At 25.6% G+C, this 25135-nt stretch overlaps 1 protein-coding gene across 4 annotated transcripts in view; it reads right to left on the bottom strand.

The window, feature by feature from the left end:
* The window catches only part of LOC132921278 (sodium channel protein 60E-like), a 109686-nt gene that overhangs the window by 35536 nt on the left and 49015 nt on the right, over positions 1–25135 (bottom strand). For 2 of the 4 annotated variants that reach the window (XM_060984210.1, XM_060984211.1), the window contains exons 5-17: positions 22474–22645; positions 19863–19940; positions 19098–19239; positions 16309–16443; positions 11765–12317; positions 9131–9318; positions 8196–8322; positions 6077–6282; positions 5058–5228; positions 2183–2376; positions 1224–1329; positions 852–977; positions 613–789 (exon numbers count right to left, since the gene is read on the bottom strand). In XM_060984210.1, the coding sequence (XP_060840193.1) occupies positions 613–789; positions 852–977; positions 1224–1329; positions 2183–2376; positions 5058–5228; positions 6077–6282; positions 8196–8322; positions 9131–9318; positions 11765–12317; positions 16309–16443; positions 19098–19239; positions 19863–19940; positions 22474–22645 (2375 nt within the window). The remainder of the gene's footprint in view (positions 1–612; positions 790–851; positions 978–1223; positions 1330–2182; positions 2377–5057; positions 5229–6076; positions 6283–8195; positions 8323–9130; positions 9319–11764; positions 12318–16308; positions 16444–19097; positions 19240–19862; positions 19941–22473; positions 22646–25135) is intronic. The other 2 variants (XM_060984212.1, XM_060984213.1) reach the window with 1 other exon arrangement.

Below are 25135 nucleotides of genomic sequence, written 5' to 3'. Positions count from 1 at the left end.
AAATATGTATAAAATATTTAAAGTACAATATAATTATTTATTAGTTAATTAAAAATTAATTAATGAATTTTTCATAGTGTATAAGCTGATATTTAATTATATTTAAAAGCTGTGAATTGTGTAATATACGATCGTATGTTTGAAAATTATATTATAGCATTACAAAATAGCGCAAAACAAATTAATATTTGTAGACATTTTTTTGTATTTAACCTTTTTATTAGGTATATGATACACCTAAGAAATGTGCAAAATAACTTTTATTCTGAATTCGTGTTAGATGTGCACGCTGAAAAATATTTCATACGTCAATTATTATTCAATAAATGAAACCATGTGCGAATAGAATAAAGATATTATAAAACTGTATCCCATATTAGGTGTGCTCGAGTGTCAAAGCGTGTCAAGTTTAAAAACAAACGTGAGACTAACAATTTTTGTCCTCAAAATTAAAATATATTTTTTTAAATTTTTAAATTTTTTTTTTGCTGTTTTTATTGCGAGAAAGTTTAGTTCATTTTTTGTGTAAGTTAATAAGGCAATTGTGTACCTGCACAGCAAAAAACGTGTAGAAAAGCCAAAGAAAAACATGTATATTGTTTGTCTATATACCTCATAATCTACGAGAGATACAATTGTATCTTTTGGGATATTTGACAAAGAAATTGAGGACCTTCTTGACGAATTTTGAATTCTACACTTTTGGCAAACGTTACTGATTACTCTAACATGATGGGCCCATCTTTCTCTGTAATGAGCCATTTCTTCGTCTACTTCTTGTTGACCTTGCTAAATTATACGCATCGACATAGGTTTTTTTATTGCTTTATGTATATAATTCGATATCTTACCTCTTTTTTTGATTTTAATTCTTCGGAATTGAAACTATTGAGTAACAACGCCAAAAACAAGTTGAGAACCATGAAGTTACCCATCACTAGCGCCGGCAAAAATATTGCGAAGCATATACCGAAACCCTAAAGAAAGTCATTAAAAGTAATTTTAGCCGTATACTTTTTACATTATTCTATAAGTAAATAATCCCCAGAGAAATTCAAATATAATCATACTTTACAACTAAAAAAATGCCTTGACGTCTGTTTTAAATTATTTTATATGTGAACATTATTATAAATAAAAATGTCAACTTAAAAATTATATTGAACTGTAATAAATTGTGAAATTATTTCTCTGGGGAATTATAATCGAGATGAATAACATACCTCTTTTTCTTCGGCTTTCATACAATCCCACAATGGTTCAATCCATTCACCACAAAGAATTCGAAAAATCATCATGAACGAGTGAAAAAAATCTGAAAAATTCCATCTACAAAAGCCACCAAATAAAGCGGTTTATTAATGTTGATTTTAATATGAAATTTTTAATTTTAAAGTATTATGCATTAGTACAAATATTAAAAAAAAAAAGTAATAATTTTATCTTAAGTTGTTCGGTCTGTTTACATTCTATTTTAAAATTATGCTTCCTTAATTAGCTTAATACTAAGATATTTATTTTAATTTGTATACTTTTTTATCAACAACTTTCTAAATGATAGTAATATTAATAATAAATAGAGAATCAATAGAATATTCTTGAATATTTATCATGAATACACTGTGTGACGAAGGATGCATTAACAGTAAGAAGATAATTAACTAAGACAAATATCTTATCCATCATGACTTTTACAATATTACTGACAACATTGACAAGTGACATAATCACTTAAGCCTTACAATTTCGTTTATTATTCTAACAACATTTAATCTTGTCGAAGTTGTAATAATAAAGCACTCAAAATATCATGGCCGTCACGATTATTCAAAATATTTTGCACAGTTGATAATGTTTTTAAGTTTTGAAAATTTATTTTTGTCAATTTATCAACTTTATAACTTTGTTTATTTACGCGATTTGTTAACACTGTATGCTATATCACAATGTAAAAATAAAATTTGGAAAAAATTGATATTATTATATTACTATAATATATGTTATTTAACAGTCGTATTATTTAATTTATTATGTATAAGTAAGTCGCGTGATTAATGAATATATATATATATATATATATATAATTCCTTTTTTCCTGCTTAAAAATATAATTTCTATACTATGCAATCTACATTAAATAACATTTAAATTATACAAAACAAATTAATAATGTAGTTATTACCTCGGCACAGGATCTGGATCAAATTTTTCTGGCATATATTCTTTTGAGAATAGTTGCATGCCGATGACGGCAAATATATATATAATGATGATTAGAACAAACGTAAGGTTACCGAGAGCTCCGATTGTTGATATGATGATGCTCAATAGTACTTTCATGGTTGTCCACGATTGAGCCAATTTTAAAACTCGAAGCTAGTTTTAAAAAAGAAAAAAAAAAGAAATAATAATGACTGTGTAATTGATCAAAACGCACTGTAATAATGTGTGTAAAACGGTAAATCATCTGAGTCGCCAATGTTCCAGCGGCCGTGCTTCATTTCACCCAATTACGACAAAAGTTAATGTCCCATACAGTCGAAAATTTCTCGAACGGATAACAATATTACTTGCCGCTGGTTTCAGAGTCCGAATTTATAAAAATACGATTCTATAGCACTGTATTATATTACTCTATATTGTGGTGCGTAGCGTAGCAAAGGGACACTTTGTAACCTACTATATTATGGAAATCTAATTTTCTCGAAGACGAGTACAGCACCCGCTGCATATGCATTAGTTTTTATAATATAAAATTATGTACACATTAATATTATTTTTAAACTCTGTTTGGCAATTATTTAATACACATTAATATAATTTAAGTACGGTGATATGTTTTTTGAGCGCACAAATCGTATGCAGTCGAATAAATAATAGCACAACGGCACGGGCGACAAAACAATGAACGTCCTAAACGGCTGCACATATTCGGTTAAATATTATAAGTTATAACTACCTACTGCAGTTTTGGCGAAAACGAAACGATACCATAACCGGAAAATGTTTAATGGTTTTTAACCTGCCGGTTTTCGTTATAGGTCTGACATATTTTAACCCGGCACTTTGCATAATATAACGGTAGGTGGCTTATGTCTTATATAGCTATTCGGAAAACATGGATGCAGTTTATTACACCCTTACCTCGTCCCTCGTCGCCGCTATCCGCTTCTCCTAAAAACCCAAACAGTACTGCGGGCGCAATTTACAGTCTGCCAGGCGCATTCTCGAAACATAACTCATAGGGTCATCACTTATAAGGAATACCACAGTTGAATGATATGTACGAGACGGCCAGTCAATTACCATTTTCAATAGACAAAAGGCCAGTGTTCCGAGCATATGGAACGTCTCATATATTTTATATAGTTTTGGAAATGTTGTGCGATTCGAGTATTGAACCATTTATTTTAAATGTTTCATAGAAACCTTGGTTAGGTCTCGTAAGATATAATACAGATACGCTTCGCTGATTTTTGCGGACGGGAAGTACGATTTGTGCGATATGTTTTTTTTATGCGATAACATTTAATTTTACATTATCAAAAGAGCATGATTAATTAATAATGAATCGTAAGCAAAAACATTTTCTCTGTATTTTACGTGGATGGACAGTATTTTATTGTGATTACAATAATTTTAGTCTACCGCAATAGTCACCGAAATACCACTTATCTACAAAATATACAATACACATGACTATAAGTTACAAAAAACTAATACATTTGATTTAGGAAAAGTAATTGCCCAATTATCTTTCTTCATATTAATTAAAGAAGTGTGATGTAGTTTGAAAATTATGTAATTTATACTTTTTATGTGATTCGATTTATACTGTAGTACTTATGAGGTATTATAAGAAAATGAACATGAAGATACAAAGTATCAGATAATGTATAATTAAAATATTATGTGTCTTGTTCAAATAAAAATTTTTAAAATAGATGTAATTTTTATTTAATATAATTTATTACAATATACTAAAACATTTTTTTTTATTGTTTAAGCATTAGCTATAAAGGTTATTAGTTTTACTATAATATTATAATTTAAGTATTAACATTACTTCAATTTTTTTTTAGTGTTTATATTGTATTATTTTGGTATAAACTATAACACAATATAAAATGTTTTGTATAAAAAAGTATAATTGATAAAGTTACACATATCTTCAATATTTGTATTTAAACACAACCTATCACGTATCTTATACAACGTTTCTTATCTAAATAATTTTTTGAAACACTTCGTCAGTTCAATAAAGTAAATTAAATTATATTTTTATAAAACAAAGATTTTTACTATATTTTTATTTATTCGAAGGAAAAAATCTCAAATTTATTTCTTGGAATCAAATTAATTATTTTTTTGCCTCAACTGAAAAATCTGTAATTTTGATTTTGTGTACGCGGTATTGTAGTCACTATCCAGTGAATGTCACAATGTCACTCATAAATTGTAATAATAACTAATGCTAAGAGGTTGAAATGTTAATATTGATATATAAATATCTTAATACATTCATCTAATTTATTTTTAAAAAGACAATAGTGTATTCTTTGTTAAAATGTTTGTACTTAATTTAAAAAAATTAAAAACAAACGGTTAAGCTACTCTGACATATTTATAACGGTATTGTTATGATATATACGTGTATTTGTGAAACCACTCTGTGTTTCTACGGATTTATGAGTCTGTAGATTAATAAAAAAAAAAAACAAATAATAATCCCATAGCAAATAAGCGAAACTTTTTTCATCATTTGTGATACAAGACACTTCTGTTGAACTTTCATTTAATGTCAGTTTGAAAAAAATTCTCTTTTAGAATTAAATATTTAAAAAAAAAAAATGATAAAATATGCTTTATGAATATAATGATACATATTTGTATTCGTTGTATTTATTTAATAATAAGCAAATATAATCATTAAGTGCAATGCAGTTAGTGTATTGAAATTTTTTTAATCGAAATTTTACAGATATTAATATATGTGTAGATGTGTAGTTATTATGAAGTATAATAATTAAATAAATTTTAAATTAAAATGTTCTTACCAATCTTAAACAGCGAAGTACTGATAAACCATCGATCATTTCAAATGATAAATCTAATAAGCTAGCTGTTACAATGATCATGTCAAATATATTCCAACCACAATTGAAGAATTCATTACTTAGAGCAATTAACTTGAATAGACATTCCACAGTAAAAATAGTTGTGAAAACCTGAAAAGATAAAATTGATTGTTATTAAGATTAACAGAATAAAAGATAATAAGAAATTGACTACTGAAACTGTTGTTTTCATTCAATCTTAACTTTAATACTACTAAACTAAATCTATATTGTATGTACGTTGAGTAAATTTATGACACATAAGTGGAAGAGGGGTTGTGGAAATTGTTTGAAATGTTGATGTAAAATAAAATAAAATATAATATAGAGAAGTTTAAGAAACTAGGACGACACTGACGGTGGTGACTAAAACTCTTACAGAGTTATGAGTCCATTGATGTTTATAATGACGCGATAATAAAATAAAATAATTGTATCGTTTTAAAAATATTTTATTTTTATGGTACTAACTAACGACAAATGTTTAATATAATAAAATATTATTTTGCTTACTCATTTATATTAAATGGTATATTTTATACAGTTATTATTTTTTGTATGCTAATTGAACAAAAATTATATTAAAATCAAATCATCTGGAAATGATTATGGTGGCCTACTGATCTGCCGTTAGTATAGATTAAAAATAAATAAATAAATGGATTTATAAATGGGGTATATAAAAATAATTGTTTACTCGCTAACTTTTTATTTATTAATATAAAACCAGTATTAAACTATTTTATTTTACATAATAATAGTTTCATTATACATATCGCCAAATATGAATACTTTAAGTGCTCTTAAATTTAACTAATAGTTATTAAAATATTTTACTAACCAATAAATCACAATTATATACTAATACTACAGTATGGTTCATTATTGTTACTAATTTTTATTTTAAATAATACATTCATTATAAGGTATACTATTTAAGTCAATTATAAAATAGTTACCTTGTTTCCAACGTCCAAAATGTTACGTACATTTTGTGACATTCCGTGATGTTCAATAGCCAGCACTATTGTATTGCATATTATACATGCCATAATAAACAACTCAAATAATGGATCTCTAACTACTTTATGCAAACAGTTTTGAACTCTCAACCATGTCTGGTAGTCAATGCAATTTCTGTTGCAATTCGTACAACTTTGATCATCTAAGAATAATAATAATACATTAATAAATTATCATTGTGATTATATTGCAGAATTTATTCATAAACTATATAAAATTTCGCTACATATAATGAAGATTATAGACATTTGGAACCATTGTCCAATTTTAAATAAGTCGTGTTCAGCGATAAATAATTATATACTATAACTAAATGTGATTATTGATAGGAATTTGAAAAAAAAAAGTTAAAGATAAGTATTATAATTTAGATAATTATATTGAAATTATAGATTTACATTTATCAAACTTAAATTCGATGAATTTTATAATTAAGAAATAAACGAAATAGTAAAAAAAGGGATATAAAATGTAAGAATCACTTGTGAAGTTGTACTTTTAACTTTTCAGAAATAATTATAATGTTCAATGTTAAAATAATCGTAATGCATATTTTGTTATATGTATAATGTATATGTTAACGCTATTTTTTGGTTAAATTAATTACATTTAAATGTTGATGTTAATTTAAAATAATATGTATGAAAAAAAGAAAATAATATTTATAATTAAATTAATTGATATACAAATAGGTACACAGTATCAAATAAAAATATTAATTCTACCATTATAACTTATTTATATACATTTTTATGTCACTAATTAAAATACTAACAATTCGGTTAAATTAAAATAACATAGTAAGTTACATAAAATAACTACAATGTATTTTACACAGTTTTTAAATAATTTTACTCGGTTAATATTAAAAATACATTTTTAAGACCATTTAATAAATATATAGGTATACATATATTTTACAATTTATATATAAATGTCACTCACACACCATGAAACAGTGTTTTTATCAGATGACAATAAAAAAACTTGATATTTTAATTTAAAATTACATTGTTTAGAAGGATTTAACCTTTTGAGTTAATAACTATAATCAGACTAAACAAAACCATTGGATTAATGTAATTTTTAATATTAATCGAAAATATTTTTTTTTAGATTTAGATTGAGCAGGTACCTAAATTATATAAGTCTAAACTGACATTCTAAATTTTATATTTTGTTTTGTTGAAGCTATACTTTAAATTTAAAGTTTAAAGTAAACTATTGAAATTAAATGTAAATGACTTTAGGTCAATACAATTACCACAAGTTAAAAGTTTACAATGTATTATAAAGTGCAATAGTACAAAATAAAAATATTTTTATTAAATAGTGATAATTATTTTTCTAAGATTGAGAATAACTTATTATATATTATTACATTTTTCATTATATTCAAACATTTTATTAATTTAATATTATTTTTTCTTTCTATTTATAAAATCTAAATATTTAAAAGGTATATATCTATAAAACTGAATATTTAATGATGTAAGGCATTTTTAAATGTTAAATATTATACAAGCTGAAAGATACTATTATACTTATTTAAATTAAATTCAACAAATAGACTACAGTACACGGTACTAGTTATAATCGCAAGTTAAATAAACATTTATGATAAATGACATAGAGATACAAGTTGATGATAGTGGATAATAGTGAATAGTCACGGTCATTTATACCAAGCGTTTATTATACATTAGGTTGTGTTTAACTGATAAGAATAATTATAATATTTTAGAAGACTTACCACCAGTAATCATAAAATAGTGATATTTATGTATTTTTTTGGTGTAAGTATGTATATTATTATACATTTTAATTTTTAATAATCTTTATGAAAATAAACGTTCCGTAATATAATTCAAAATTACTATTTATAATAAATTTATCATAAATGGTCAAGTAATACAATACACTATAATACTATTATTATCGTGAGTGTATTGTTGATAGTTCAGCAAACAGATCTAACACAGACTATTATTTTCCAAGCTATTACAGTTTTAGAGGCGGTGCAGGGAGTTAATACTGTTATTAATGTACACATACCAATAACAACCACCTGAGACACGTACTCGGCCTCGCCGTTGCGGCCAAATGGTTTTGTTTTCAGCCCATTGCATTTGATCACTTTAATGCTTTTTGATACAGCTAAACCATTATCGTTGGTGGAATTCTAGAAAGAATATTTTACATTCTTATAAAAACTTAGAGAAAACGAAAAGTTTCTAATTTAGAGTAAATCAATTGAAATACACAAGATCGTCGTTAGACACAAAGAACAATTAATTTCGAATAAATACATGATAAAATTATCATTAGTCAATTTTCATTATATAAAAAAAAAATGATACATAGGATTAAATCTTAACATTTTTATCTACATTTTACAAAAAAAAAAAAAGAAGGAAAACTTGTATAAATTGGCAGAATATTAAATTATTATTGTTTCTCAAATATTAATGCTCTTAAAGTAAATAAAATATATTCAATTATAATTTTGAGCACTCATAATTAAAGTTTAAAATTTTAATTGGATTAATATTCAGGGTAAAAAAATCTAATTTTATTATAAATTAATATTATATGATAAATCTATTACCTATGTATTACAAATATATATGTATATATATACAGTTTTTAATTATTGATGAATTTATATAGGTAACTTAAATTATATGTATATATCTATATTATTTTGTAATATTTGAAAATAACTTAATAATCAGTATTTTAAAAGTATTAATAAGGACTTAATATGTCCATCACCTAATAAATTAATAAAATTGATCTTATTGTATTATTTATGAATTAGTTAATTTACTGGATATTGTTATTATTATGCATATAGTTTGTTATAACTAGCGTTTTAAAAGATATTTATTCTATAATATTACATTTAATTTTCTTTGATATCGATTTACACATTTATTGATCTCAGTAGTTTGGAAGTATTTTTTTTAATTACTCCCGATAGGGGTTACCTGAGGTAACTGATGGTATCCGCATTGCTGCGGCTGTGGTGAAGTGTGATGGGATTGTGATTGCGACGTCGCTTCCCCGTCATCATGATCATCTACTACACCTGAGTCGTCCAGTGATGAATCCCTGTTGTTGCCTTCACTGGTATTCGCACTGCCCTGTCTACTACCCAGTAACCACCGTTCTCGTCCTTGATTTAAAACAACATCAACAACATTTTCAAGAATCAATAAGAAGAACATAATACTCTACATTCAAGATTTAAATATTATAAATATACATTTATATTTATTATTGTTACTTATAATAAAACAGAATAATGCATACATTTATTATTATGAATGGTTAGGAAATCATAAAACATGATTAAAAAAATTTAAAAATAGATTAATATTTGCACTTTTACGAAAAAATTATTGGAAATTTATCAATAAACTGATTGATAAAATAATAACTAACTAGGTATTAAGTTCTGTGTTTTATGAAAATAGTTATTGCATTCATCAATACAAAATCTATGATTTTTATTAAATTTAAATAATTATTATTTAACTGTCACTATAATAATATATTATAATATTCGAGAATTCATTTTTATTTACTTTTTTTTTTTATCTCGAAGGTAAATTAAATTAAACTTTATATCAGTGAGTTATACGAAAAGTATTCCCTTTGATAGTGGTATATGAAGTGTTCAACGACATTTAATTTTCGTTATCTCTAAGTTTAATGGTAAGAAAGAAAATATAATTCTGAATTTTATTTTTAATTTATTTAACTAAAATAGCTTTCACGAGTCCAAAGTTTAAATTAAAACAGAAAATTCAATTTTTCCTTATAAAATGTAAAAGCAGTATTTTCACATTTATTTGAAACTAAAGGTCAACAAATAATATGAATATTATTAGATTTACAATATTTGTTCCATTACATTATTTATATTTTAGTGATTTAAAAATATATTTTTTAGATAGGTAATTATTTTTCATATTATATTTAAAAATAAATATTGATATTGAATTATATAGTTATTTGATTATTTACTCTAATTTAACAAATTCAAAGAAGACTAATAAATTTAGTTAAATTGTATTAAGTTACAAATTGAGTCAAAAAATACGGACAGGATATAGAGATTAGTTGTTGAACATTCTTATTATTTTGGTGTAAAACAACGTGAATAGGATGTTTTAAAATTATTTGTATTTGTAAAAAAAAAATATTAATCGACATATTTTAAAAATTGTGAGAATATGGTATTGTAATATTTTGAAGTCTTAAAAACAGTTAGCTACTATTTTTACAATGATGTAGTAGTATATCAAAAAGTTTCAAGTTATGAACTAGAAATTGAACACAGATTTAAAGGGATCGTTATTTTCGGTAGTTTTTGAGAAAAAAGGCGAAGAAATATAACTGCCAAGCATCAGTGTTTAACATCAGTCTTGACCATTTTTAGGTGAACCGATCTTTGCTCAAAAAATTGTTTCAACTGCAATGATTTATTATTGCTTTCAAATATAATGACCTGAATATCTCATTCCGGTGTCCTATCCAACTCCGAAATCAGCACTTTTTTAGTATTTGTATCATTCAAACAAAAAACGAATTACAATAGGTATGATATAGTTATAAAAATATGATTTTAAACTACACGAAAGATGATTTGATTTTACGCAAATAAGATAATTCAATTATTCAATGAAATATTATAAATTATAATTATATGCAAAGCTTTATAAAGACAATGCGTTTGATCTTATTTCTTGTTGAAATTTAATTTGTAAACATTCTATTTATTATGATTAATGATAAACAAACTTACTAATTATGTATTACATTAATTTAAATGAGCAATTGAAATATTTTTTTAAACACTTTTGTGGTTATACTTTATTTCCATTACAAAAAAAAAAGTAATTTAAATAGTATATTATAAATTAATTAAATTTTTAAAAAGAATTTAACATACTGTTTTATTTAATATTGACTCAAAAATTTAAATAATTAATATATTATGAAGACATATTTTATTTTGTTTAACCTAACCTCACAACTGTTGAATAATACTTTTATCAAATTTGTATTGGTCTAGATCAACGATTTCCAAACTTTTAGTTTTGTAAAAAAATATTTGAAGTCCACTAATAGTACAACTATATATCTATATACTTATATATATATATATATATAAAACAATTGTTTATTAAGAAAAAAACATTATGATTCATATTTTTATAATTAAAGTAATTATTATATCCAATTTAGTCGAAACTTTAAACTTAAATGTATATAAAAATTATGAATATATTATGTTTTGTAATTTTCAAATCGTTACAAGGAAAATATATAATCTTGTTTTAATTCTTCAACCTTTTTACTTACAAACAATTTTACTCCTCGACACTTTTAGATAGTCTTTCACTTTGAATATGTTGATTAGGATTAAAATATCTGGCTCGAATTATGGTAGATGTGCATAAAAAACCAACTTAGGATTAAAAACCTTCAAATTCTAAGTAATTAGGAATGGGGTTTATTTAGTTTATTAGCCACACAGGGCTACGGCCAACAAATGAATCGATAAAGAACAAAATAGAAAAACGTATATGAAATAATAATCATGTGTCACTTACCTTGCGGAGCTACAAGAGCGCACGGTCGCAGACTGTCGGCAGCCACGTTGGGTTTGGTGGTGGCAGAAGTGACAGGTGGTGGTTCCGGTTGTGGTGGTGGCGTGACCGGTTGTGCCGGTGGATCGGGCGACCTCGACGGTTTTCGACGGGGCGTTGATGAACGACTGCCTGAGTCTTCATCATCTTCACAGTCGTCCAACGCAACTGTCACCGCCGACGGGTCAGCTTCTGATGCCACCGTTGCCGTCGTCGCCACTATATCCACTTCCGGTTCCGCGGCATCCGTCACTCCGTCAATGGTGCCATCTTGGTCGTTCGTGGGGTTTTGCTGTTGCTGTTGCTCCGGTTGCTGAGACCGTTGCTGAGACGGTGTCCGACGTCTTCGTGATTTTTTCCGTTTGCGCGTAACCGAAGACAGTAGCACACCTTTCCGGCCGTCTACTTTCTTCTTTTCCCGGTTCTGTCTGTCCTGCAGTTGCTTGACCGGGATGCGGCTCGGGTCGAAACTGAATGTCGATTCGTCCCGGTAGTCCGTCAAGTCTTTTCGCCTCTCCTGTGACACACATACAAATACGTACGCGTTTTAATAATTATTATATCATGCTTTTTAGTTTTTTCTATACGTTAAGAAAATCTTGATAGACATCCCTAAAGCTCACAATAATATAATACATAACAATTTAAATATTTTTACCCTATCGTACAGCAGCAAACCACTGTACAGAGTACGTATGTTATATTACATCTACACAGTAAAATGCGTGGTACGCAGTTCTGCGCCTTTAAGTGTACAACTTACAAGTGTTTTGGGTTTGCGTTTGAGGATATTGATCGGTTGTAAAATTTAAACCACCGTACATCCAATATATATATATATGTGTGTATATTTTGTTTTTTTAAATTGCTTTTCCAATATTTCAGTTTTGAAACTAAATATTAAAAGCTGATATTCTTCTCGTGTGAGCAGGAAGTTTTATCATTACCACTTTGAGCGTGAAAAGTGGTTAGATGCGTTATTGTAATACTAAACTATTGTTATTTTTTTATTACATAAATAGTCATGACTTATGAATATTATATTAATTTTGATATTATAATTACTCCAAGATCATAAATTACGTATAATCTCTAATTAATATACCGATACACGTATAAAATAGATAGGTATGGTATAATGTATATATACTACTCATTATTTTTATATTTAATATTTGGTTTATTATATTAATAATACTAATAAGTTATGACACTATTTTAGGATTCTCAATTTAGTTTAATCAGCTGATAAATGCGACTTGGTTATTTAATATATATATATATATATATATATAAACTATATAAACTATGTTCAAAATGTACTACCATTTACTAACATCTTTAAAATTATTAGACTAATATTGTATCAGCAATAAAAAAAATAGATTACACTGTAAGAAATGTTACCAATATCAACCACCAGAGAATAAAAACATTGCTACTTCTTTTCTTTGTGAAATTTGTGGGAACTCACCAATCCATTTTAAAAATCACTAGCTATTCCAGTGAAATGAGCCGTCTATTAATGACAAAATATATACAATAATTTCCAAAGAATAGAGTCGAAAACACAAAATATCAAACCAAAAACGTCAACAGCTATCGCCAATCCTAAATACCTTCATCAACAACCCGTACTACTAAAACCCGACAAAACTACGTTCGTATACAAAATGTAACTAAGGTTGTAAAAAAATATAATATCATATAATACAATTTCTTTAATTCTTAGGTGAATTAAAATTAATTTTAAATCGCTTTTAGTAACTCAAAATACGCTAATTTAACACAAGAGGCTCTGTAAAATTGTGTTAGGTATAACAGTAATAATAATCGATATAAGCAATATTAAAAAGAATGGAATTTATTTTGCATGTGAAATCATGTTACAGTCTCTGCAACTACAAAATATATAGTTATAGTGTAATATAGACATATAAGTGCACTTAAAATTTGAAACTTAACACAGATAACCACTTCAGAGATACAGCATTATAACCGATTTCTAATGGATTGTATTGAGTTAATTTATAATATAATTTCAGTACATGCATAAAATAAAATAATATGATTTTATATTTGTATAGGCTAAATCTAGCATAATATATATTATGGTTTATTCTGCAATTACAATATAAATGTTATTTTAAAATTATTGTAATAGGTAGTAACGTTTCTATTTTACGACGGCTGGTACATTATTTTTATTCCTACGAGAATTCCATAAATTAAAGAAAAATATATTTTACGATTTTATTATTTTATTTTTTACTGTACTACACTTAAAATATTTGGGAAAGAACTAAAACTTATTTACTTAAGATTCAGCACTACCTATACATTTTTTTTAGTGCTACACAGGATAGTATTTTTCTTATTAATATTTCATACTATAAAATTAATTATTCATCGTGGTCACAATTTATGTGTGTATATATATATGCTTCGCATCAAGTTTATACTAGAATGATTTATGTACAGACTAATTTCAGTAACTTGACAGGTTAGCACCACCAACGTACACATAGTTTAACTGGACACAATAATATGTTGAACAAGTGTTTGCTGAAAACTAATTTGGAATGACATAGTTTATAACAATATAGCCACTGAACTGAACTCATAACTGCAAAAGATTTGTAGGAAATTATTAAAGTTACTAAATTTTCTGCATTGTAATCACATTTTTTTTCGAATTTGGAATTACCAATGTCTGCACAAGATAGTGTACAGAAACTTTATAATTAAATAATATAAATCTAATAATCATTGACTAAATTTAAGAATAATTTAAATAATAATAAAATATTTTATTAAAAAGTCGTAATTCAAAATGTAAACATTTTTTTAATTTTAAAGTGTTATTGAATTATAATTTATTTAAATGAATATTAACTCAAATAACAAGTATATAGAAAAAATGTATAAATAGGTATTAATTGAAAAAATAATTCAAGTATAAACTGCAATATGTTAGTATAATACTTTAACTATAAACCAATATTAAATTATATGAATTTAGTACGCACGAATTCCACCCATATTACATTAATATATCGTATTTATTATATTTGTTATATTGATTTTCGTAATAAATTATTAAAGTATTATTTTTTAAATAAAACACCAACAAAATATTAGCAAATAAATTTAAACCAATTAATATACAAGTTAATACACATTTTTAACATTTTTTATTATTAATTAATAATTTCAATTTTTATGATTACGTTATAATATTAAATCTGAATTATTTGCCTGATTTTATAATTTTAGGTTTTATTTAATTTATGATAATATAATATTATATCATATTTGTAATTATTTACATTTTAAATAAAATTATTTGATTTAAATTTACATTTAACTAGTATCTAAATAACTATTTATTTGTACAATTGAGTACCTACTTTAAATGTGAATATCATATTTTATGTTGAACTATAGCAATTATTACCTAGCTTTCACTCGAGTTAAAGTATAATGAAATATTTATTATAACCTTAGTTTCTATTAATAATAATTTATTAAACTAAATTTAGCTATTAAGATTTTCTTTATTATGGAACTAATGTTTCATCTTTAAAGTAAATTAATATTTAAATTATCGATTTAGTATTATTATCAAAGGAAATTAAAGTAATAGAGGGTTAACCTAATGTGGGAAGAAATTATGTCGGAAAAAAATGAATGTCTATCTGCATAGACTATATAACGTCGAGTAACTCTGATTACTATTAACAATATTTTTTTAGGGTATTTTTTATAGTCGTTTTATTTTTGATAACTTAAAACATTCAAAGAGTTTAATACTTAAATTGTTTTTAGTGGAAATCAATTTCTAGTTCAATAAAAAATAAAGTATAGTGAGCCGAGTTTCAATGAACACCAGTAGTATAATATGTAATAGGAACTTAAGATTTTTCATACAGTTATATGCAATAGTTATGTGAGTAATAACTCAAAGTTAAAGAGAAACTTAAACCACTAAAAAAGTTCAAATATAGTTTCGAAGATATATTCTCGTTGTGGATTTAAAAAGCAAAAGCCACAGCGGGCGCGTCGAGTTTTTAAAGAGATATTTTTTGTCAGTTCGTATATATTTCATGCCACAGCGCTCCATGTAGGCATTTCTGTTACACCAAGGCTTAGTTTTGTATACGTTTTACCTATACACTGCTTGACGACGAGGATTAAAAACACTAGTGCAGCGCGAGCAAAGAGAAAAAAAGAAGAAGAAAATAAGAATAGGAAAACGTGTGAATTTTTTTACAACTTCGTATTCCCATTTTCCTCGGGCATTGCCTGAAGCGGTAGCAGTGTGTTTATTTTTGATATACATATTTCAGACTCGTACAATGTTCGTAAAATCACAACTATGATGTGCATCACTACCCGGAACACATACCATCGTCAGTTTACATTTTATTTTTTTATAATATTTTATATTTCAATAAAGATTTATACAAAAAATAATAATAATAATAATAAAAATTCCATCATCGTACCTCTTGCGTGATTTCCGCTTCTTCTTCGTAGCTCAGGGCGACGACAGCCAACATCAGATTGATCAGGTAGAACGAACCGAAGAACACCACCACCGTGAAAAATATGACACTCATCGGGCCACACGTTGCCAACACCTGAAACAACCGGTAAACACACACTTGAATCGATGGAGTGTCGATGCGATGGCGAAACAAATCCCTTTTCAGAAAAGTTTTTATGGACGTGGTATTTTATATTATAAAAGCGTCGCGTGACCTAAATAACGCGTAACGGAAGTCGGTACAGTGTTGTGCGTTAGCCTCGGGAAACGGCAAACGACTTCACTACTGCTTCTTGTATTTTTGATGTATTAAAAACAGTCGGTAATATTAATATTCCGGTTTAAATACATTTTAAATGCGTGGTTTGAATTTATATTTTGTACGCGTCACAGATAATCAGAATTGTTTTATGGTGATTATTGTTGTAGTTCGCATTGTATTGGCAGGCAACAACAAACGGGAATAATTTTCAGTAAATGAAGTTTAATACTTAACATGTATTATAATATAATATATTCTTGTTTGTATTTAATAATATCGATGTGTTTTAAAAACGTTTGAATAATCAACGATACAATAACTAACATAAATCTAAATCTTGATTACCAATATTAATAAATAATTAATTATATTACATGAACTAAAACTTTAAATATTTTATATGTCGGTTTTGAAATTTTTAAAGTTAAAAGTTTAAAATTTTTGAAGTTCAAAATTCAATCATACAATTAAATCGATTTCTTATCAAATAAACTTATAAGGAAATATTTATTAATTATTAATTTTAATTTTCAACGATTCTTTATAATATATAGTATTTTAAATGTGAATAAATTGAGTTAATGTCTTTTTAAGGTGAACAAACTGATGTAGAACCCTTAATCATTAACAATATTTAAACATAAATTCCGAAAATAATAAATATTTCTTATCATTTACTGTATAACAAATAATCTTCATTGTCATCATCGATTTATTTACAAATGCACTAATTATTTTAAATATAGTACCTTTTCATTATAAAAGAATAATAATTTCATTAGTTTAATCATTTTTTTATCTTTCAATAGTGAGTTAAAAGAAAATTATTTTTATATTAACAATATTTAATTTATATAAATTATATTAATTTATGAACCTTTTCACTCTGCGTATCTCAAAGAATAATGGAGTGAAAAATATAATGATAGACTTCAAAAATTTGAAAAATTTAGCTTTATAATAATTAGCTAAAAAGGATTTTACGAAAGTTACGCCATTGCTCCTTTTCATTGTTTGGGCAAGTAATATATGATTTGATAAGTTCTTATAATTATTTACTAAATAATAAATTTAATTTATTCTGACTTTGAATAATCGAGGAAATATTATATTTGTTAAGTTGTTTGTTTTTTTTTTTTTAAAATAAAAGTGTATCTATAGTCTATACAATTCATAAAATTAAATTTTAAAATTACATCTAATTAATAGATTACTTTTATATAATCAATTAAATATTCTAAAAACTTTCATAGAAGTATACAACTTTTATGGTAGGTATATAATAAATTAAGATTAATATTTAATTTTATTTAATTCTCAACCAATTATATTAATGTTAAATTAAGAATAATTTAATGATAGAAAATCGAATAGATTAGGTAGATTGTTTCATTAAAATTATGTCCTAGTTAAGTTATAAATTATTATTTGATTATTTTCATTACTGTCTATAACAACGAAAACAACTTTAATTAGAATAATTTTAAATAAAAATTATTCATTTGAATGATAAAAATTTAAGAAAATAAGTAGCTTTTAAAACTGTTATATAATTCAATATTTATTGCTCAGACAAAGTCGTATTAAAGTTGAAATCATCAACTTGTTGAAACCTTTGGTGTTAATGTCCGTAAAATGTATCTCGACAGACTTTATTGCGTAATAAACCATACATAATTCGTCTAGCCGAATCATTATACAACGCATTCGCCAAGACCTTTTTGATATGATTCCAGCTAGTTCATTGCCTTTTATAGAAGACATGCATAATATATTATGTACTATGTAGTTTTCTTGGAATATTACCATTGTGAATTTATTACGGACTATATACAAATAATATGTGCATGTCAATATTTATAATATTTTATTCTTTACATTAATATTTATCAAGTATTAAAATATGGATTCGAACTATTTTTAAACTCATTGACTGATTTGTAAAGTTCACCATCAGATACGCATAGACATTCTTTAATCATCTTTAAAATACGATGGGATCAAAACTTACTGTTTATTTTCATTGTCTAACACTCTAACCCAATGTAACAAAGTTTTGTGTTCGTACAAATACAATTTTTTATAGTACCTAAGACTTTCCAAAATATCTTCAAATGTAATATTCATGATTATAAGCTTTAAACTTACTTTAGTCTTTGTTATTCTATTAGCTTACATGATTCGTCTTAGTGGTCAATAAAATTGAGATTTTTTATTTTAAGGTTTCAATAATTGTTATGGATTAATAAAGTTACGAATTATTCAAAATTTGTAGTTATGATCAGTATGTATGTTTTGAGTTTTTTTTACATAAATATACCTATTGTAGACAAATGGGAAACGGTTATGCGTATGATGTATATAATAAATAACACGTAATATAAAATTATGTACATAGTATTATTAGATAGTAAAATGTACACTTCTTATGTTGTTTTTATTTCAACTGAAAATATTAAAAGGCATTATTTTACAAAAGTACTTACAATGTTGTAGACGTTTTCCCAATAGTCTAGTGTAATTAGCTGGAACGTAGTCAACATAGACCACAGGAAATTGTCGAAATTCGTGTAACCGTGATTGGGGTTAGGGCCAACGCCAAGGCACACGTAACCAACTGGGCAATGTCTGAAAACAACGGTAATAAGGAACTGCCAATAAACTTTACAATAAACTAACTGAGTAATATAATTCTACTAAAGCACGCTATCCATTAAAATAAGTTTTACATTAATAAAGGTTTATCTATTAATTATCTATTTTATTATCATCAAATATTATAGGTAGGTACATAATATGAGAATATGACAATTATTATACAATTTCTGTCCATCGACTTGTGCGAGTAATACACACATATTCGAATCGGATTTAATATTTCTATCGCAATTCGATTAAATATACAAATGTGTAATCACAATTAAAATAGCTATATATTATATGTGTCTACGGTTTGATTATTGACGTGATTGTTTTTATATTTTTCTATATAATTTTGTTATTTTTGTGTTTTTTACTTTGACTGTTATTATTCTTTCTAATATATTATGTGCATTGTTCATAATGGAAATTTATGTTACTTAGAAAATGGAATTGGGCCTGGTGTACGTAAAAAAATCATGTACCAAAGAAACTTACCTCTGCCATCTAACCATTCAACTTGAACGATTAGTTTTATAATGGCACATTAAAACCCCCCGAAGTGAAATTGCGTGTACGAATCTTTGAAATATTTAATTTGCTTTTCTCACCTCGCCCCAGTCACGTTGCCGCATAGCATTGGGTTTCCTTCGTTGTCCGACAGCCAGTTTTGCTCTTTATTTATCCATCTGAAATACAAACAGTGTAAAGAAAGAGAAGATAAAAAAATATGCACAGGAAACGCAGAAAATTGAAACCCCAGAGATTAAAAACCATAAATCGCCAAAGGTACATTTCGCAGTTTCTTGGTGGGCGAGTGCGGTGTGCGGTGTATGTACAGTAGGTATACGAAAACGATACGCAAACAAAACGGATCGAGTTTATTAAACGGGTTAACCTGAAGGGGAAATAATGTGTAAATAATAGTAGAACAAATAAGGACATTGCGTTAGGTTGGCATTATCTTCAGACGTATTAGCTTACTTAAGAATACTAAAGTTTCAAATAACACATAAAATGTGATGTATGATAAGACTAATGCACATTTTACATTTAAATGTAACGAGTGTTTACAGGAAATAAGCTAACAATAATAGTTTTTTTAATGAGATATTGTTTCTAATTAAAAATACGAATTCGAAATAAAATCGATTACCTGTGCAGGGGCACTATGGTAAATTAATTTTATACAAATAACAGAATAACAGTAGGTTAATAAATATTGTATACATTTGAAATAATGTATAATAAATTAATAACACAATAATTATTATGTTTGTGATGTAGATTTTATGTGAACTGCAAAACCAATATAATATAAATCGAATTATTGGTAATAAATAATAATATAATCTTGCGGATGAAAAATAAACAAACATTGATATAATGGAATAGTTGTAAAAAAAGACGTTAACAATATATTATCTGTTTTCACGTCCTACGCCGTTTTTCAAAGATTTTTATAAAACATGTGTAGAATAATGTAAAAAAGAAAATCGGGTTTATAGACCCAAATGCCGATTTCCAACCTCTGCTAGTTATGTAGTGTGCAATAGCGTTATAGTGGTCTTCTTTTTATCATAGTTTGAAATTTATTTTGGGAACCGTTTGTGTAATGCAACATCTGGATCCAACTTATCTTCCACGGTTGTATTGTTTTTATTCGATGTACTTATAAGGGTTTACAAGTATATAAAGCTAATAGACGTGGGTGGTTCATTAAGTATGTTAGAGTTTAGTGATGAAATATAGGTTTCGCTATTACTCTGATGCCAATATTAATTAAGCACATTTAATAAAACACTATAGTCTATAAATACGAAATATTCGGATACTCAAGATAAACCACGACGATACTTTATTTATAAAATTAAAATAAACTTATATAAATAATGTTTAAAATGTATTCGCTATAAAATTAATTCATATTTTAACACGTCATATAATAAAGTTCGATTTTAAATTCTGTACTGGAGTGATTTTGGAATAAATAATTGTATTGACCTGAAATAATGAATTTTTCTCCATATTATTTTTGTGATTGTATACTGGTTGTTTAAAAAAAAATAATTCTTGTAACAATACAACGATCAGTTATTTTATAATTTTAAATTTTAATTGGAAATTAATGTATTAAAAAGTTGATTAGCTTATTATTATAACTTTTTTTTTTGTAATAACATTCTAAAAGTTGTAATATCGAAATTAATTTTCAGTTTCTAGTTTCAAACAAAATATCATAGTTAAAACATTTTTATGAATTTTTTCCACTATTATTCAATTATAAACATAAAATGGCCTAGTATTTTTATTTTGTTTTGTGTGGTGCAAAAGACTATGATGACGACGCGAAATTAAAGAACAAAAAAAATAAATAAATAATACGAGCAAAAAAAAAATGTAATGGACACCCAGAGAAAAAAATCACTATTGTCTGTTTCCTTAGTATTATGCCTTTTACTCATTCGGATGTTATTTATTTTCATTCTATTGTTGTGGACATATTTACAAAAACACTATATTTCACTGAATCTTATTTCTTTGAAATGTTCAATTGCACTGGATTTATGGCCTCTTGGCAAGTACTATCCCTGAACCGTGATATTTACTTTTTTGATTCAAGAGTAACAACCGTAAACATATCCCATCATCAAAACATAAATGTAATAAAAGTATAAAATAATCAACTATTAAATTTTTGTTTTCGCATAATATTATACATTGTGCAAATGGCACATACGTATTATACAGTAAAAATAATAAGTTTAGCAGATTCCATATATAATGTATATTTGAAATATTTCGTGGTATTATCTTATACAACGGATAGTGTTATTAGGCATTCTATGTTAAGTTAAAACAATTAATATAAAAGTTGCCAATATTTTTTTGTTATTTTAAATTTGAATTACTTATCATAGCAAAGTTATTTGATATATAATGCATTTGATAGGTTGAGAATTTCAATGAATATTGATAATTGAACTATAATAGTTTAATTACAAAAATGTTTAATATGTTATTTTAAATTTAATTGTTGGTTTACTTGGAATATTTTTTGACTATCAACCATATTTTTTAGGTAATAATATTAATAATGTATGTAGGTCAACTTTTTAAAATTAAAATTAAAATCGATTATACAAATATTAATAATAACACTATTGTTTTAGTTGTTAAAGTTAAAAATCTTTTATTCTATAAATTAATAATTGTTCTTACATTAGCCAATTCACATTGTCTTCGTTAATCATGACACATTTATTCCGCAATTCACCCATGTACACTTGAAGCGCAAACAGAGCAAATACCATTAGACAAAATATGGTCAGTGTCATGACTTCAGCTAATTGACGAAAGGAGTGCAACAAAGCGTTGATGATCGTCTTGAGACCTGTATAATAATATATAAAACGTCATAAATGATAAATTGGTAAACTATAGAATAATCATTTAGTTATTAAAATTGGTTTATTTATCCAAATACCTGTATAAATGTATACATAATTAATATAAAATTAATAATCAACCAACGGTATTGATTAATTACTTCATAAAACGATTTGTACCTACGTGTTTTATTATTATTAAAATCTATTGAACTTAATATAAAGAGTATTTTTTTTTTAATTTTCAAAAATAAGAATAAAATAAAGTCATTAATACATTATTAAAATAAAACATTTGTATTGTTATTCAAAATTAATTATTCACCGAATTATTAGATAGGTCTAGAATCTAGATGGATAGAAATACAATTTTTATTGATGTACCTATTGGCTACCAAGTAAATTTTTGCATACTAATAAATTAATTTTTTTTTTTTTAATTATTTTCAATAAATAGAAAAGCAACTTTTGATAGGGTCTTTAGTAATATACCTATTTAAATAGTTTTTTTCAACCATATAATTATATAATATTGTATCCGACATGTAGTGTTATATTTTAAATTTTTGATAGCTGTATATTATACAACATTTATAGCTTGACTATTAAATTAACAACAATTTCATACCTTTTGGATTTAATAATCTAAATAAATCTAAATTATTTACGTTAAAAAAAAAATCAAAGTTTGTTCTTTTGTCCGATGGATTTAGTATTATATATGTTTCATACATTTTTAAAAAAAAAAACCCTTATATTTTTTATTAATTCTAATAACTATACATTTATTTTAGTAGAAGTTTTTTTTTTAATAAATCAAATTGTGTACATTGTAGTCTAATAAATTTCTTTATATCAAAAATAATAGTAAAATAAATAATATAAGTATTATAAATAATAATAGCTCCAATGGGAATCGAAAAAAAATATAATTTAGTGATACTTTAAGAAAATACATGTGCGTAGAATGTTTAATGGGATAATCACAATATTATTCATAGAATACAACGTATATATTTTTTATTTTAGGTCATGAGTAAAATAATTTCCAAGATACCTAAACGAATGAATTTTATAATAATATAATATACATCGTATATTATGCAATACTAATATAATAAAATAATAAACATCATTGACAAGATATTAAACAATATTGATCCATAATTATATCATAAACGAAAAGTATTTATAAGTGATATGTTTGATATTTTAATAATATACCTAATTTCTAATATTTTGAGTATAATCAATAAAAAATTATTTTAAGACCGTCGAAAGTTTCTATATAAAACAACTTAATCCAATTAAAATGTATTGACTTCATTACATAAAAATATTGGTTCTAATTATTATTAAAAACATTTTTTGATAGACGCGGGTTCTTGTAAACATAAAATAATTAATTATATTATAATATTTTTACTGATGGACTATACTTTTTTTTAAATTTGTTTACCTAGAAGTTGACTTAAAAAAAATACAATAAACTACTTGTAGACTTTTGTAGCGTTCTATTATCTTTTATTTATTTTATATTTTTAACTGTAGACCATAACAGTTATAGCTATTTTATGTTATTTTTTTTTTTTTAAATGATGCCTAAAGAAAATATTTTTACACATTTTTTACATGAGAGAGTTTCCGGTACCACACCACCATTTGCACTATACAATTCACAATACAATAATAACACGATTATTTTTTCATGAACTATTCGGCTATATATCTTTAATTACTTTGTACATTACCGAGAACAGGTATGTACGCAAATACATTACAAATGCGAATGCATTAAGACGACAGACCAAAATGAACAGTTCATCATTCAATCGGACAAGCCGTTATCGGGCCGTCCAACACGCGTATCAGATTGATTACATTATGTTGTACTTTTATCGTGTTCGCCTATAAGGCTATAAGTCAGTCCAAGTCCCGAAATTGCTTATCGTGTAGATAAGACTGGACAGTTAGTACATCATCAGATACAAATTATATCTTGCATGATGTATCTTTTTAGTTAAACGATACAGGATAAATATTTTAAATTAAAAAATCACTCAATAGGTACCTACTTCTTTTAATTTGTAACTTGCGAGTAAAAGTATCTGAAAAATAATTTGTTATTTTGTTTTACTTACTTTAGTCAAGATTTTAAATATAAATGATATAAAAAACACTGTTCTTAAAAATTTAAATAAAAAATATTTGTGTCGTTGACTTTTTGATAAATTAACAAAAATAAAATACAATTTAGTAGTCCATTAAAATTAAACGTACCTCGTGTTATCTGTAATATTTTAGTGCTATAAATTAGAAATTTTTTTTCTGTGTTACTTCATCTTGTATCTAAATGCCAAAAATAAAAATATCTTGTATCGTATATCTAGACACTTTTTTCGTTATCTTGCTCGACCATGAATAATGAATATAGTGCGTATACCTATTCCCCTCGTCAACGTACTATATATACACTGTACTACAGTTTTTGGCGG

Source organism: Rhopalosiphum padi, chromosome 2, assembly GCF_020882245.1.
Source record: "Rhopalosiphum padi isolate XX-2018 chromosome 2, ASM2088224v1, whole genome shotgun sequence".
NCBI classification, from domain to species: domain Eukaryota; kingdom Metazoa; phylum Arthropoda; class Insecta; order Hemiptera; family Aphididae; genus Rhopalosiphum; species Rhopalosiphum padi.
Note: the sequence above shows the minus strand (reverse complement) of the source record. Positions and strands in the feature narration are given on the sequence as shown.